General features: G+C 53.7%; 1 protein-coding gene across 3 annotated transcripts in view; it reads right to left on the reverse strand.

Annotated features, from left to right (window-relative positions):
- Window positions 1-16,693, reverse strand: part of NDRG1 (N-myc downstream regulated 1) — a 56,387-nt gene that overhangs the window by 38,482 nt on the left and 1,212 nt on the right. For 2 of the 3 annotated variants that reach the window (XM_072774570.1, XM_072774571.1), the window contains exons 2-3: window positions 4,623-4,703; window positions 2,015-2,050 (exon numbers count right to left, since the gene is read on the reverse strand). In XM_072774570.1, the coding sequence (XP_072630671.1) occupies window positions 2,015-2,050; window positions 4,623-4,685 (99 nt within the window). In that variant the 5' untranslated portion in view covers window positions 4,686-4,703. The remainder of the gene's footprint in view (window positions 1-2,014; window positions 2,051-4,622; window positions 4,704-16,693) is intronic. The other variant, XM_072774572.1, reaches the window with a different exon arrangement.

Here is a 16,693-nt window from a genome sequence, read left to right on the forward strand (position 1 = left end):
CCGCACTCAGAGCGATGCCTGGCACCTATTCAGTGCTCGATAGTGCTGAGCGATCGGTTTGAAATCTAAGTCCCTGAAAACAAGGATCACTGCCTGTCACGCTCCCCACTGTGTGCCCAGCACCTAAGACAATGCCAGGCACAAAGCAGGCATTTGTTAAAGGAATAAAGGGATGCATAATCAGAAAAAGGCTCCAAATAAAGGGATGCATGGTCAGAAAAAGGCTCCCACCTCACGGGACAGCTCTGGGATTAGTCCCAAGGGCCCAGCCCGGCCGCCGGGGCACACCGTGGTAGGCCTCACCCTATCCCTCCCAGGCCCTGGTCCAGCTTCCCTTCGTGGTCCCTGCTAGGCTGACATCCTGGGGATGCAGCGCCCCCGCCCAGTCCGGCCTGGGCAAACTTCAAGGCTAGGTGGGGGGGTCTGGGCAGGCAGGTGGGGCCCGAGGTGCTGTTCTCTGCTCTCCCAGCTACCTGCACCTGGAGGTCGGAGCACCTAACAGTGCTTTGCCAGCTGCCAAGAGCGATGCAAACGGGGGGAGTTATCTTCACGGGAAACAGATAAACTATGCTCTCAAGGTCTCTCCGAATTAATAACCAAGGTTTAAAAGATCTACAGTGGGGGCCTCTGGGTGGCTCAGCAGTTGAGCATCTGCTTCAGCTCAGGGAGTGATCCCAAGGTCGTGGGATCGAATCCCACACCGGGCTCCCCGCAGGGAGCCTGCTTCTCCCTCTGCCTGTGTCTCTGCCTCTCTCTGTGTGTCTCTCATGAACAAATAAAAGATCTTTAAGAAAAAAATCTACAATAATCCTGTGATCCAACAATTCTGTTTCTGGCCGCGTATGCAAAAGGATGGAAAGCAGGGGTTCCCGAACAGATCCCCGCACACCCATGTTCACAGCAGCACTCTGCACGAGAGCCAAAACGTGGAAGCAGCCCCAGGCGCCCACGGAGACACAAACGAATAAACAAAACGTGGTCTGTGCCTACAGCGGAAGAGTCTTCAGCCTTAGAGAAGAAAAAGGGAATTCCAACACCTGCTGCAGCACGGGGGAGCCTTGAGGATATTGCGTTCAGTGAAAGAAGCTAATGACAAAGACAAACACTGCCCGATGCCACTTATGTGAGGTCCATCGAGTCCTCATCAGATTCAGGGACAGAAGGCAGGACAGTGGTGGCCACAGGGGCCCTGGGGAGGCGACAGTGGGGGAATTTGCATTTACTGAGGGCAGGGTTTCAGTTTTGCAAGACGAAAGCGTTGTGGAGATGGTTGCACAACAACAGAAATGTACTTCATGCCAATGAAGCATGCAGTAAAAATGGTTAGGGTGGTAAATTTTATGTAATGTGTATTTCACCACCAAAAAAAAAAAAAAAATGGGGGGAAATAAAAAAGCCTCGCAAGAGAGTTAGGGTGTGTTACTGACCCAACACTGCCCAAGACACATCACATCAGGGTCCCCCACAGCGTGGGAGCCATGCCAGCTTTGAGATAATGAGTCCAGGCCTTACGGTTCCTGAGGTTCTGACCCTGCCCTCCGCCAGGGCCAGCCAGCCCGCTCTTCTGAAAACTTGTTCTTGGACAAAGCTCCAGACACACACCACCCCCTCGCCCGCACCAATCCTGAGCGGAGATGAAGCCAGGAAACCACAGAGAAGGCTGGGCCCATGTTCCCAAGCAGAGCCAAGAACATCAAGCCTTTGCTCAGCGGCCACCCATCACAGGGTCCCAAGCCCACCCAACGTCTCCCCATTTCCATCCCGCACACGCCCCACACCTCAGCATCTCCTTCCCGCCTTTGCAGGGAGCGATGGGCTCTTGCTTCTTTGGCCCCCACTCAAACCAGCTTCTTTCCGGGGAGAAGGAGCAGAACGTGGAGAACCAGCTGGCGCAACTTCCTTCCCTCCCCTTGTCCCCCCCATGTCTGAACAATGATCTTCAACCAGTGGAAAGAAGAGGAAAGAGAAAAGACAGAGCAGGGAAGGGGGAAGGGAAGTCATCCCCTCTACTTGCCTGAACATCAAACTCTTGCAGGAGGCCGGTGATGGTCTGTGGAGAGAGAGAGAGAGATGGTCAGTTTTGTCAGTTTCTTGGAGAAAAAAAAAAAAATACTGGAACACATGGGTCTCTCCCCAAGACCTGAGTCTAGTTTATACCTACCCTCCCTCCTCTGGGGGGGCCTCTCCAATTTCCTACAAAAACAGACTGGGGACAGGACAGGGGGAGCATTGGAAATGTGGCTCTGGGGAGGAGCTGCAACATTCCCAAGAGATGTTGCTGGCATGTTTCCTTTCTGGTCTAGAGATAGGAGTCAAAGTCCTCTGAAAACTAAGCCCCAGCCAGACCCCATCACCAAGCACCAGGACAGAAGACAGCTCCACAGAGCAAAATGCAAATGAGGGGAAGGAAGTGTGCAGAGAAGCCCCTTGGGACAGCCAGAGCTGGAAGACCAGATTGCCACAGAGGCCCTGCTGCTGGAGGTTGAAATGGCTTCACACATCCTGGACTGGGTTAAGGACATCAGGGAGTGTGGTAAATTCTGGGAGAAGCAAAGGTGGCCAATGCCCACTGTGCATGAGTGTGTTGGTAGGAAGGAGCGGAAAATCCATTCTGCACAAGCCCAATCTTCAAAGTGCCGTGGCAGCCGGATGGGGGGATTGAGAACAGACGTCAGGAGGAACCGTCCAAGGAAGTCCGATTAAAAATGCTCTGTGGAGTCAGTGTAAGGAATTGGAAGGTTTATTACCATCGAAAACCTTGGAAGGAAAGGCAAATATTCACTTTGAGATAGACATGCAACCTGCAACTGATAATCTCTTAGGTGTTGGGTTTCAAAAACAAAATTTTCCAAAGATACCAGCAGGCTGCCTGAAAAGTATAAATACTGTGTTTAAAAACACATTTACCCTTGGACCCAGAGATGCCGCTCCTGAGAATTTACTCTGGAGTTGCACCTGCAAATGTATGAATGACGTACATCCAATAGTACATCCTAATAGTGCAAATACGCTGAAGCGCTGTTGGCAATTGTGAAGCACTGGCATGACCCACAAGTCCACAGACAAGGCGCTGCTCAATTAAACCCGGTGGGAGGGATGCCTGAGTGGCTCAGTGGCTGAGCATCTGTCTGCCTTTGGCTCAGGGTGTGATCCCAGGGTCCTGGGATCGAGTCCCACATCGAGCTCCTTGCAGGAAGCCTGCTTCTCCCTCTGCCTGTGTCTCTGCCTCTCTCTCTTTCTCTGTCTCTGTGTGTGTGTGTCTCATGAATAAATAAATAAAATCTTAAAAATAAAATTTTAGAAAGGAAACCTGGTGGGATGCTGTGAAGCTGGAAGGGAAGAGCATGCTGCGGACTGCTGCTGGATAGAGGTCTCCAAGAGAGTTCGCTGAAATGAGTAAAGCAAAGCGTGCTATGCTACTTCTCACGGCCTTTAAAAGCAAGAAATAAGAACGTGTTGATAGGTATTTGTATCCCCCGGGGTTTGTTTCCTTGTTTGTTTTGAAGACTCTGTCACAGAGCCCAACTGGAAGAGGAACTGGATTCGGAGCCTGTGCAGCCAACAGTGTGGATCGGCGAAGGACAGCCCTCCCCAATCTTTGTAAATAAAGTTTTATTGGAACATGACAAGCCCGTTTGCTCACAGACTGTCGCTGGCCGCTCGCGTGTCGTAACCGTAAAGCTGAGTGGTTGCAACAGACTGAACGGCGGGCAAAGCCTGCGCTTTTCATAGTTGGCTCTTTACAGAGAACATGGGCAGAGCCCCGGTGCAGAACGGTAACAGGGATTCTAAAGCGCCACCTGCCCCGGGCCTGGCTTCTACTCCTCATTGGGCCACTGATCTGAATGAACTTGGGTGATCCCCTTCCCATCACAGACCAGTGTCTATATCTGCACGATGGGGACAGAGATGATGGCCTCACACATTCATAATGAGAAGCCCATGAAATAGTGGGCCTACGATGCAGCAGCGACAGGCAAGGCCACAAAAGAACCAGAAGAACAGTCCATTGACCGAAGGCAGCTGGCTGGCCTGTGTTTGGCCCCATGCCTCATGTTTTGCAACTATGTGATGGAGGACAGATTAACTTCTGATGGCTTCACTTTCCCTTCTGTAAAATGGGAACAATCACAGAACCCAGCACCTAACCAATCACAGTCTTATTCCGTCGTTCGGCAAGTCCTAACCCTGAGATACAGCCCAGCGGCAAGCAGGAGCAGACGACGCGCTTCAGGCCTGTTAATCCTTATTTTTGAAAGCATCCGGTTGGCCTTCGAATAACTTCACTTTTGAGGCTGAGCCTTCCGTTTTCAACAAGATGTATCCTCACAGGCAGTTACACAGCCCAGTAAGAACCAGGAGGTGAATGTGGTTTAAAACACAATGCCGAGGGCGCAAACGTGAAGGCTTTTTCCAAGCCAGCCCCAGCTGGAGGACAGGCACCTCTGTTTCCCACAAGGAGGCCTCCTCGGCATGGAAGGTCTGACCACAAGGACAAGGAACCTCTTGTCCTTCTGCATTCTTGGAAATTAGGAAGCAGTGGACACATGCAAGTGTGTACGCATGTGTCTGCCTACGAGCGTGCACGTGAGCAGAGGGAGCCAGGAGTGTTGTCCACTCACCTCCCCTTTCTCTACCAAAGGCTTCACCTCGGCGAGGTCCACGTCCTGCAGCTCCCGAGACATGTCCCTGCTGTCACCTGCCTGCGAAGGGACAAAGGCCACAGGTCAGCACTTCTCACTGAGAGATGTTGCCCCAAGGAAGCAAATCTGAGGCCCGGGGATGAGCCCCCCTCTGTGGGCAGCATATTACAGTACAAGGCCCCCCCATCCCACTGGCCATTCTTGGATCGGAGGCTGGGAGGGCAAGAGGTAGATTTTCTGGAAGAGGAAACCAAGGCTCATGGACACAACTACCTTTCTGAGGAACATTCAAAGCAGGTCCTCACACAGTCCCCAGGCCCAACCGCCACATCCAGGACGTTCCTCGTGGCACTTTTTTTAAATTAAATTATAATTGGCATACAATATTCCATTTGTTTCAGGTATACAGTAGGAGGGCGGGTGGATGGTTTTACACATTATGAAATGATGTGGGTGGCTAAGTGGGTGAGCATCTGCCTTTGGCTCAGGTTGTGATCCCGAGGTCCTGGGATCAAGTCCCACATCAGGTTCCCTGCAGGGAGCCTGCTTCTCCCTCGGGAGAATGTCTCCCTATGTCTCTGCCTCTCTCTGTGTGTGTCTTTCATGAATAAATAAAATCTTAAAAAAAAAAAAATGAAATGATCACCACAGCAGGTTTGGCCACCATACCAAGCGATTACAATCCTATTGACCACAGTCCCTGTGCTGCTATAGAAAACGTAGGCAGTAAGCCCTGTGATTGATCTAAGCAATATTTTGGGGTGTCTTCTCAGGCAAGGGCAACAAAAGCAAAAATAAACAAGACTACATCTTGCTGCATTTTAGGAGATCCACACCACTGATCCTAAAGTCAGGCAGCCCCAGGTTGACAACCAGAGGGGATGGAAAGTCACAGGAGGCTCCCCACGCACAGGCTTGGCACGAGCTTCATCTCCCTTGGTCCTCAAAGTAGCCCTAACAGAGGGGTGGTCATACAGACATCCCACATCTGCCTGTGTGCAGGGCTCCCTGCTCCATGCCAGTGCTGGTAAGGACCGGGCCAGGACAGGGGATACCTCAAGCTCAAGAGGTCTGATAGGACTAAACACTCAGAGGGATTCTGAAAGTAAAAGGATTTTCAAGGCAGCAGGGGGTGGGCGAGAGGGTGTGGGAAGAGCCAGGGAGATGAAAGGTGAGGGGATGGAAGGTGAGAGTGGGGATGGGGAAGCAGGAGTGGTGGGAGGGGGGCAGGAGTGAGGGGGATGGAGGGTGAGAGCAGTGATGGGGAAGCAGGATGGGGAGCAGGAGTGGGAGAGCAGGTGTGGGGCCAGGGGGAGGGAGGTAAGAGCAGTGATGGGGAGCAGGGGAGGTGGGGAAGCAGGATGGGGATCAGGAGTGGGGCCAGGGGGAGAGAGTAAGAGCAATGATGGGGAGCAGGGGCAGTGGGAGGAGGGCAGGGGGTAGGGGTGACAGCAGTGGTGGGGAAGCAGGACTGTGAGCAGGGATGGGCCGCAGAGCCTGGCAGGAGCAGAGCTCTGGAGCGGGGAAGTTTGGGGGTGACATGTACTGAGCCTGCTCCTGGGAACTTAATCTGGAAGCGGGAGTTGCCATCATTTATTCTCAGAGCCTGATAATCAAACTAGAAGAATGACGTGCCCACCGATGCCAGAGTGGGGGGCAAAGACCCCCCAAAAGGTGGGTTAGTTAAGTGCTGGAGAGGCAGCGGGAACAGGAGTGAGTGAGTGACGGGGGGGGGGGGGGGGGGCAGCGGGGTGGGGAGAGGCACCAGGTCAAAGACACAGGCCTTCAGAATCAGGAAATTTGGTGAAAAAGAGCCTGACTAAACTAAACCCCTCACTAAACCCCATCTTCCGGGGTGGGATGGTGGCCCCACGTTGCGGAACTCTCCGCAATTCCAGCCTGGAGCCCTCTGGAGACGCAGCCCCGAGAACCCACGAGAATCCTCGTGGTGAGTCACCTCTCAGAGGTGAGCGGACAACAGACCTGGGGCCACCCTGAAACCCCCACCCCCGCCGGTGCCAACACATGGCATTCCGTGGGCAGATCCCCTGGGATGCTCTGGTCTGGGGCCCCAGCACGATTTTCCCCGGTAGATAACTAGCCCCACAAGAATGCCTTTATGCAGCCTTTGGAGTCTATGCTCGAGAACATTCTGAAAACAAAGTCGGTTTTATGTTTGTGAGCATTCCTGGGCAGCTGCCAGCTCGGAGGCAGGAGGCATGAAAAGCAGAGGTCTGTCGGCCTTGCTAACTCAGCGTGTTCATGGTCCCGAGACCCTGGCCGTGGGACACCTCGCCTACATAGCCTAAGGAGCCTTCCAGAAGCCCAGGGCTCCGGCAACGCCACCCTTCACGCTGGGGATGGAAGGTGGGTGGGGGTCCTCACAGGGAGGGCAGCCCCACCTGCAGGCTCCCCGGGACAGGGAGCCCATCTGTCTTGCTCTGCAAGTTGGGCCACGGCTCGCTTGCGGAATACATCGACGGGTTTTAAGCAGCTGAACAGCAATGCTTGTGTTTGAATTCACTCTTAAATCACCACTAAACCACAAGAGTGGAAGGACCTTAAATGGGGTTATGTTTACACCGACGCAAGGGCACGCCATGGTTCAGCCCGGTGGGGTCCCTCCTGGCTCCCCGACGCTGGGATCACATGAGCATCGCAGCCTCCCCCGGCTCCCCCATTCTCCTTCAGAACAGAAGAGTTTGATCTCTTTTCTGAAGCCTCTTACCGCCCCCCCCCCACACACACACACCTCCTCTTCCTCCTTGCAACCCAGCTTCCCAGCCCACATGGGGCAGCAGGCCAAACACTGGCCAGTCTCTCTCTTAAATATCAAATATTTGAGAATCACTGATTTTTTTTTTTTTTTTGGAAGCCCTGGAGGGCCATGGGGAGACTCAGGTGAGGCCCCTGAGAACTATGGCAGTGTTTCTCTGGACAAACAGGTGATTCTGTCCCCAGGGGACGTACAGCTATGTCCAGAGACGTCTGTGATGGTCATGACTGGGGGATGCTACTGGTATCTCGTGGGTGGGGGGCAGGTAGGCTGCAAATCTTCCTACACCGCATGGGATGGTACCCAGAGCACAATCATCAATAGCGCCGAGGCTGAGACACACTGGTGTAGACCTAGAAGCTTCCATAAGCGTCCTGGGACTCTGAGGTCTGCAGAGATTGGATAGAGCAGAGGAAGCTTCTGTACTATTTGTCCCCTGGGAGAGTGGGGGTGCTGGGGGTCCAGGGCAACCTGTGGTTAATGGATGCAAACTGCCCGGCAAGGGAGGGCTCCGCCAGGACCTCCAGCCGGGTCACTGCCCTTCGCTAACCAAGGCTGCTGAGATGCTCCTTGCACTTTGAACCCTACCCCCCACCCCCAGACCGCTGGTGGTCAGCCTGCCAGGGCCTGGAAGACAGTTGACTGCTTCCAGCCCAATTCTGCTGACTTGGGCCAGTCCAGGGCCAGCCCTCACCCTGTTTGCTCTCCCTTGGCCTGAATCAAAACACGTTGCAAACTTCTCTCTTAGAACCTATTTGTCTAAAAGAAATCTTAGAAGGAAGCTCAATATAGAAGAACAAATTTACAAAAAAACAAAAACAAAAACAAACAAACAAAAAAATCCAAAAAGCTCACTTGCTTTGGACGAAGCCAGGGAAAGGGCCGAACATCCCCCAGCAGCCCCTCGTCCTCCCCACCCCACCACGGGCCCCCACCGCCCCTGCCTCCAGGCCCACCCTCAAACACCTTCTGAGTTCCTAGAAGCACAGACTGAAACAGTGATTCATTCAGAGGTTGCTTCCTGTACTAGGTTCTCCTGCCCAGCACCAAGCCAAGTGTGACAGTACCTGGAACAGCTCTGCTGACCAGGCCTCACTAGGTAGCAAGGTGGGGACCTGGTCATGAACAGACCCAGCCCTGCCCCACTGAGCTTGCAGACCTGCTCACCCACTAGGCCCAGTCACGGCCGCCCCGTCTCCCCCACCAGGCCGCACTCTCCGGGAGTCACACAGCCCCACGTACCAGGTACCAGCACCGCCACCACCACTGCCACCACCATCACTCTATCAAGGAGGAAGTGAAGCTCCAGGGGTTGAGGGACCATCCTGAAATGACCCAGAGCCAGGGCAGATGGAGTGGCCGGGATGGAGAGGGCTCCGATGCTCACAGTTACTTCTTTATCACACTTTTCCTAAAAAAGTTTTTTCTATGGGTTTCAGATCCACAGCAGCAAGACCACACACACAGCTCATTCAAGGAAGCAGTTCCAGCAGCACTGGGCACGCTGCTCCGTAGGCGACCGTGATTTCCTTCACCAGGAGGGAGCGACGGGGGGCGGGGAAGCCGGGTTTGGGGAGCTCTGGCTGGTGCCCTCACCCCTGCCCACCCACCAGGCGCTGCTCGCCACTCAGGGCCCAGGATCAGGGGGGTCCTCTACCCCAGGTCCCAACTTGGCTCAGCAGGTTCTCTCCCTGGGCTTGAGGCGGAGTGCTGGATGCCAGTCCCTGCCCCTCTCGGCCACCTCCTGGAAAGTCCCAACACAGAACATCAGGTCGCAAAGGGCCAAGGTGACCTTTCAGTGGGACAGAGTGACAGGGCAAGGACACACCGGGCATAGTGGGTGGGAGCCCAGGTGTCCGACCTCCAGCCCTCTGGCGCCACGTCACATGGTGATGGATGTGCAGTATCTGCCAACCACGTCTCTAAGAAGCACAGACCAAAGTTCCTCCAGACAGGGAACTGGGGCAGGACAGGTCTCCGGCTAAAACTCCAACCAGGGCCAAAACTGGGCTCTGGGTCCCAATGCCAGCTGCCAGACCGCTTCACACCACCACCTCCTCCTTTCCTACCTGCTCTCTGCAGAAGGAATTCAGAGGAAACTCATGGCAGAAAAGTAGAAGGTCACCTGGAGCTGGGGGAAGGCTTGAGGGTCAGGTGGGGGCATCATCATTTATGAGCTCTGCACCCCCTACCAAGTTATCTAGCCTCATCACCTTACATTTGGTTTGCTCATCTGTAAAATGGGTACAACTCCTGCTCCCAGTAAGCAGCAGCATGGCTTAAATTAAAGCCTGGAACACAGAATCTGGCACAAAGCATGGTCCCCGCGCACCTTAGCCACCAGGGATACGTTCCAAGACCCTCAGTAGATGCCTGGAACTGAGATAGTTCCAAACACCATACACAGCCTTTGCTCCTACACACACACACACACACCTGTGCTAAAGGCACAGCAAGAGATGAACGACAATAACTCATAATAAAATAGAGCAGTTATCACAACTTGCTGTAACCGAAGCTACGTGAGTGTGGTCTCTCCTTCTCTCAAAGTATCTCACTGTGCTGTGCTCACCCTTCCTGGGAGGATGCGAGGTGACGTGCCCAGGCATGTGTCATGGTGGCAGGCTACTGATGACCTTCTGACGACGTGTCAGAGGGAGGATCATCTGCTTCTGGACCTTGGTTGACCAAGGGGAACTGAAACCGTGGATTCACAGGGGTAGCTATCTAAGTAATCAGTGCATTGTCCTTCCCTGGTGGCCTCAGAGAGACCCAGGGACATATGTGAGGACACAGCCGGTGTTTCATATACACCATGAGTGTCAGAGTCGGCCCAGCAAGGAGGGGGGATGCTCATAGAAGTTCAGCAAGTGCCACCAGGGTTTCCAGAGATCGGACCCAATGTGCCACCATGGGGGTCGGGTCTTCCTGCTGTTAGCAGCATTGGTCAATGAGTAACGAGGGCCCAAGGAGAGTTGGGCAAATACCTTTCCAGTTCAACAGACAGACCCAGGAGACAGTCAGCAATTAGCTGGACCTCCTGGGTTCCAAGGGAAACCAACACTGGTATTTGCCCAGAGAAGGGAAGAACATGACCCCAGGGATCTGGGAGGGCAGTGGGTAGAGGTATGTTGGGCATGTGAAGCCTCTAGAAAATTGTTAACCAGTCACGGGGACAGGGAAGGGACACTCGGAGTCTGGGACTCTCAAAAGCCTTGATGGAGCAACAGTAACGCTGGCTGAGGAGTCAGGGCGGGGAAGGCCTGCCACTCTGCTGTCACGTGGCTTTGACCAAGTCATCCATCTCCACCCTGGAGGTCTTGGTTTCCCCATCTGCAAAAGATGCAGCATGCACTGCGTGGACATCACATGATCCACGAGCAACGTGGGGCAGATGGGAGCCCGGGGGGAACGTGCTGGACCCAAAGATGAAAGGGTCCTCCTACCCATCTCCGGCCTGCGCGGATCCACCCTGGGAACTGAGAAGTCTCAGATCTCTCCCTGTCTGGAAGACTGAGAGCCTCCCTCCGGCTCTGGTTCTCCACCCAGGGTCTGCACACACTAGTGAGCAAGTTCTCCTGAGCCCTCCAAACTGCCAGGAAGTGGGGCAGTGGGGGTGTACAGCCTTGAAACATCCATGATGTGTTCTGGGGGCTCCGGGATGCACCCAGCCCAGCCCAAGTGGCCACGGGCAGGCCGCAATGAGACCCCACACAGACCCACCACGACAAGTAGCAGAGAAATGACTTTTTTTAGCATTTATTGGACTCCAAATTACATACATCCTCTGAGTTTCACAGGACCCAGAGGCAGGCACCATCATGTTCACCATTTGATAGACAGGGAAACTGAGGCACAGGGAAGAAATGTGCCCCAAGTCATCAAGCATCGAGGTAGCACGGGTTCAAGCAACCTTAGCTGACCATGAAATCAGCTCAGTCTACATGTACGCACACCCTCTGTCCACGTGGGACGTTCTAGGGACGAGCTGCCTGTGACCAGGAGGCTTGTCCTGTGTGGGTCAGTGGAGGGAGGCACGTGCTCCTCGTCTCCCTCACACAGTCCCAAAGGGTCCCCAAGCTCTGCACAGAGTCCATGTCCTAACTTTCCTACTCTCCCTCATAGTGCCCACAAAGGCTTCTGTTTTTAGCTCTCCCTGCAAACCCCTTCCTTTTTTTTTATTTTCCTTTTTCTTTTTTTAAAGTAGGCTCCACACCCATTGCGGGGCTCAAACTCACCACGGTGAGATCAAGACCTGAGCTGGGATCGGTGAGATCAAGACCTGAGCTGGGATCGAGAGTCAGACACTTAACTGAGACATCCAGGCGCTCCCACACACCTTCCTAATACAGCAGTTTCTAGGCTTCGAAAAAAGTGTTGACCGCATCGTGCTATTTGTCCCTTGCTGGGATCCCCAGCAGGAGGTGGGTATTAGCACCACAGCAAGCAGACGGGTAACCTGAGGTTTAAAAGCAAAGACCCACATGACACCTTCGAGGCCAAGTCCCACTCCTTCGATGTGGGTACCACGAGTGTGGAGAGAGGGGGCGGGCAGACGGCAGAGGAAGAGGCTGACCAGGAGGCATTGTGGACAAGCTTCATCGATTGCGATTGTCAGCAACTGGCCCAGATTTTGTCCCCTCCATAGCACGCCTGGTTTCAAAGCCACATGAAAGTGGTGTTCTTTCCAGCACACTGGGCTCTTTATAGAACAGAATTTAAAAGGGGGGGGGGGGTGGCGGAAGAGGGGAGTTGAAATCAATGTGTGCTGCTGATTGGCATAGCATCGTCCCGGGATACAGCAATCCCCGAAGGTTCCAGAACAGCCCCATGTCTGCATTAACCTCAAGGACAGCGGCCATGGGGTATGTATGCCTTGGATACTCCCCTGCCTTACTTCAGATACTTGCTTCTGCTTTTTTTTTTTTTTTTTTTTTTGCCAAGGACATTGTGATGTCAAGCTACAAGACAGTTCATGGGGTCCCTTGATGTCTTCTGGACCTTTTGAAACTCAAGGCACTGGGGAGGGTGAAGAAGCTGGTGGTCTTGTCTCCCTATTTTCCTTCTGTAATCAACCGAGTAAAATAAACAATATGGATGAACCTACTGGACTGGCAAGAAAGTTCTCCGGTTCAGGGGAATGGAAGTGGAGAACAGAGCTCTCTTGGAGAGATAAATGGTCAATAAAATGGTACAAATGCCATTCAGAGGGGACAGCCAGACTAGAAAATTCCCAGAGGGCTCCCTTCCTGCTTTGCCTGGAGCCTGCTACTCAGCAGCATTCAAGGAATTGCTTGAAGCCAAAAGAATGGAAAAGGAACCTCCCAAAAGAAAGCGAACCCCAGCTGCACTCATTCCCTGGGTACAGGGCTGGAGCTGAAATGGGACATCTCTGTGGCCAAGCAGAGCACCAAACTCGCCAGGGGGTCCAGGACACGGAGCAGGAAGAGGGAAGGGCTGGCAATCCATTGCCGCCCACCCTCTCTCTGCAACGCCACTCAGGGAGCTTCCTGAAGGTTCTCAGTGCAGTTCTGGCAGCCCGATCAATTTGTTTGGCAGACAGAAGACCATCTGAGGGGACAAGCAGAATAATGGGGAGTCCAAAGGAGGGCACTGGTGGGATTCAAGGATGTTTCTGCAAATCTGCAGGGCAAGCATGAGCTGCACTGGATGGTCTGTGAGATAATTTGTTGAAAGCATACAAATGGAGCCAGTGTTAGCACAGAACATGGAAATAGATTCTTCCTACAAAACCCTTTGTCCCAGAGATGGGATGACTGCCACACTGACAGGATCCTCACCTCGCTGCTTCCACCCTCTGGATGGCCTTCCGATCGTTTTCCTATTAAGGAAGTAACTTAATAAATGGAGGGTGTCTTCTGAGCAACATTAATTGAGCACCTACTAAGTGCCAGGCCCTCTGATCTACAGGAAAAGGGTAAATAGAGATTCAACCCAGAATGATCTAAGGAGGGCACTCACCCTGGCAGGCCAGCCTGGAAAGGAGAGCCAGGGAGGGCTTTGTGCAGAAAGGAGGCCAGTTCAGTGCTTGGATAGGAGAGCGGAGAGGAGACCAGGGTTCCCAGCTGGGGGTCCTCAGAACCGCATACGTCTGAAGCTCATACCCACATCTGGGTGGTGCCCAGAGAGTGGCCCAGAATCTTCTCAAAGCAAAGGGAGTGAAGCTGGGCTTGAGACAGAGAACAGGATGAAGCCCTGGTCCCCATCCGCCCCTTCAGGCAGAGCTGCACGGAGGTATAAAATTCACCCTTGGACTGAGGTCGCCACAGATTTAAGAGGAGAAAAACTGTAAAATAAAAGATGAACCCCAGATGCGAACGAGCTTCACCTCCCACCACCTCAGCTGGAGGAACACCATTGGACTGGGGAAGCCTAGATACAGAGCCTGCCCCGAATCTCCATGAGGGGAGCACATCTCATCCCTCAGGACACCAACTCCAACAAGCCTGGGCTGGCCGGGCAGGAGGCCAAGAGGGTGTTAGGAAACTCACCTCCGGCTCCACAGCAGACTCTGCCTTCCATCCATCTCTTGTCTCCAGACGGAAAGAGAAAATAGAATGGCAGGCCTGGGACCAGACTGGGGCCAGGGAGGTAGAAGGGCGGCATGAAACAAATCCAGGAAACCTAGTTCTTGCTTCAAAGACAGGTCCAAAAGGGTCTGGGAGGCCTCAAAGGTTGACACTAGAGGGAAAGGTCCAGGGTGGCTCACCTGGAACAGGACCCCATTCACTTGATTCTAGACAAGCAAGTCACCTGCCCATGCCTCAGTTTTCTGAGCTGGGAAATGGCAAGAAGGTCTCCTATCTCCACTGCAGGAAGTGATGCTCTGAAACCACAAGGCATCTTAGCCACGGAAGAGCCGCTTACAGAGCACCAGGTTCTGGTAACATAGGAGTATGGGCTACTCTGGCCTCTCCTGTCCTTTCCCTCTCCCCCATCAATCTGGAGAGGATGACCTCAACTCTATATGCCCTGATCCACCCCAGAAAGCTCAGAAATGGTACAGATTCCCAGGTTCCCCCATCCCAGACCTCCTGGGGCTGGAAACCTGCATTTCAGACAAGGTTCTCATTACGTTTTTAGGCGGTCTGCACAGGCTTAGCTTTTTGGAAGAACTTCAAGAAGCAAAACTGGAGCCCAGCCCTGGCAGGAGCTTTCACCGGCATGCGCACACTTAGGACAGAAGTCCGTGACACCGACTGCCAAGGGAATGCCTTGAGAAAGGCAATTCGTGGGAATCATTGACAGCAAACACCTAGGCGGTGTTCCCACGTGCCAGGCACTGTTCTCCGCTCTTTGCAGGACTTAACTCACTTAATATTTGCATGTCCCTGTGAACCAGTGTCTGTTATTCTCACTTTACTGGAGAGGAAACTGAGGCACGGCACCCCCGATCGCCTCTCTGGGCTTTTCATTCTAGCTTCGTCCAGTCACCCCAAACTGCTATCAGGAAAAGGAACAAAGGCTTGGGTGTCTGACTCTCGGGTTTCAGAGCCTGGCTCTCCCATCTTTAGCCACACAGCCACGAGCAAGTCTCTTCAACTCTCTCGGCCTCGTTTTTCCCATCTATCCAATGGAGCCAACACAACTCTGGCAGAGCTCTGGCCAGGATGACAGGGGGCGGGGGATGCAGCAGCTGACTAGGAGGGAGGGTGTCCTGCCCCTCCCTGCCCCCTCCCAGCCTGAGTCAGGCCTCCTGCCCGCCAGAGTCTTACATGCTGACTCATCACCCTGGCTTCCTTTCTGAGGCACAGGGACTTTGAGTCACGCCTTGGATGAGATTTTCTGGAGTTGGGTCTCAAGGAAGAACTGCAGCTTCAGGCCACCAAGAAAACACACAATGAGATCTTTCTTCCCCATCGATGCCAGGGCAAGCTCAGGCCAGGACAGGTTCAGCGAGCCCGGTGGGGAGCCCCCGCTCTGTTGGGATCTAAGCTCCAACCTGGTGAGGGCAGCCAGAGTCCAGCCAACCACCCCTCAGCAGGCCTACAGCCCTGGCTTACTGGACTGACCCTGCTAAGTTCTCAAGAACACCTCATTGACCCTAAATAGTCACCATGTCCTGCCTGGAAAGTGGCCTCACCGAGAAACTCAGCGAAGAGCCAATGTGTGTTTGCCCTTCTCAAAGCCACGGTCAGGGGGCAAGAGTCAAGACCAAGAAGCCCCTTAACCACCTTCAATGCCAACCAGAGGGGTCTGGAGGGCCAAGTTCCAGCTCTGGCTCAGCCTTGGCAAGTCACACCCTGTCTCTGGGCCTCAGTTTCCATCCGTAAAATGGGTAAGAAGGTGCATTCAGAACTTCTGTGAGTTTTTAATTCTATTCCAAGTGATCAGACCAATTGCTAATAATCCTGGATTTGCTTGCTGATCCAGGGGATCCCCCTATGGGGTGAGAAGACCCCACAAAAGGTGCTGGAAGGTCTCCCTGGAAAGCCAAATCAAACACACCACCCAGTTGACCACCAGTCAACTCCACTCAAGAGATTATAGGGTAATGGGGGGCAGAGGGAAGGAGCCTTTCCATTTCCATTCATTCAATGCATGTGTTTAACTCCTCTCAAGTGTCAGGCCCTGGGCCAGGTACCAGGTAACGGGGTGAGGCAAGCAAAGCCTTCTTTCTCACCCTCTTGTGGGGGACAAGATCCCACAAAACTAAGAGGTCACAGGTCAGGGGACACCCTGGGTTTCACGGCTTACACCAGGCCACTGTTCCCCATCATCACTACATCCCCTACCCCTCACCCCTCGGCCCTCACCCCGAGCCCCACACCAGCACTCGCCACCTTCGCCTGCATTTCTTCCCTGAGCTGGTGAACCCCCAAAGGCAGAGGCTGGGGTTTGCACTCTCTGCACCTTGCTTATTTCAATTCACATTTGCCAAAGTCAGTAAAGACTCAGAATTTCGGTACAGCAGGCGGGGCTGGCGGGGTTGCTTTCAAATCGCATTTTCACAGCAGGAGCACCGTTTATATTTCAATATTTGGTTCATTTGAGGTGGCTGAGAACGGGAAGCGCGGCCAGTGGACATTAGGAAGAGACTAGGGCTCCCCTGTGCCGCCAGGGGCTGCACTGGCTTCCCGGCTTCAACCTTTTCCCAGTAACTTAAAGGAAGCAAAGAAACTGAAGTCCCGGCCCAACGGTGGGTGAAGAAGACCTGAGCCTGAACGTCCCCTAACCAGATTCCCCCCCCACACACACACACACTGGCTGCCAGGCACCTCCCCCTCCCCAGCCACAGCCCCGGTGCTGCCCC

This window comes from Canis lupus, chromosome 14 (genome assembly GCF_048164855.1).
Source record: "Canis lupus baileyi chromosome 14, mCanLup2.hap1, whole genome shotgun sequence".
Taxonomy (NCBI): Eukaryota; Metazoa; Chordata; class Mammalia; order Carnivora; family Canidae; genus Canis; species Canis lupus.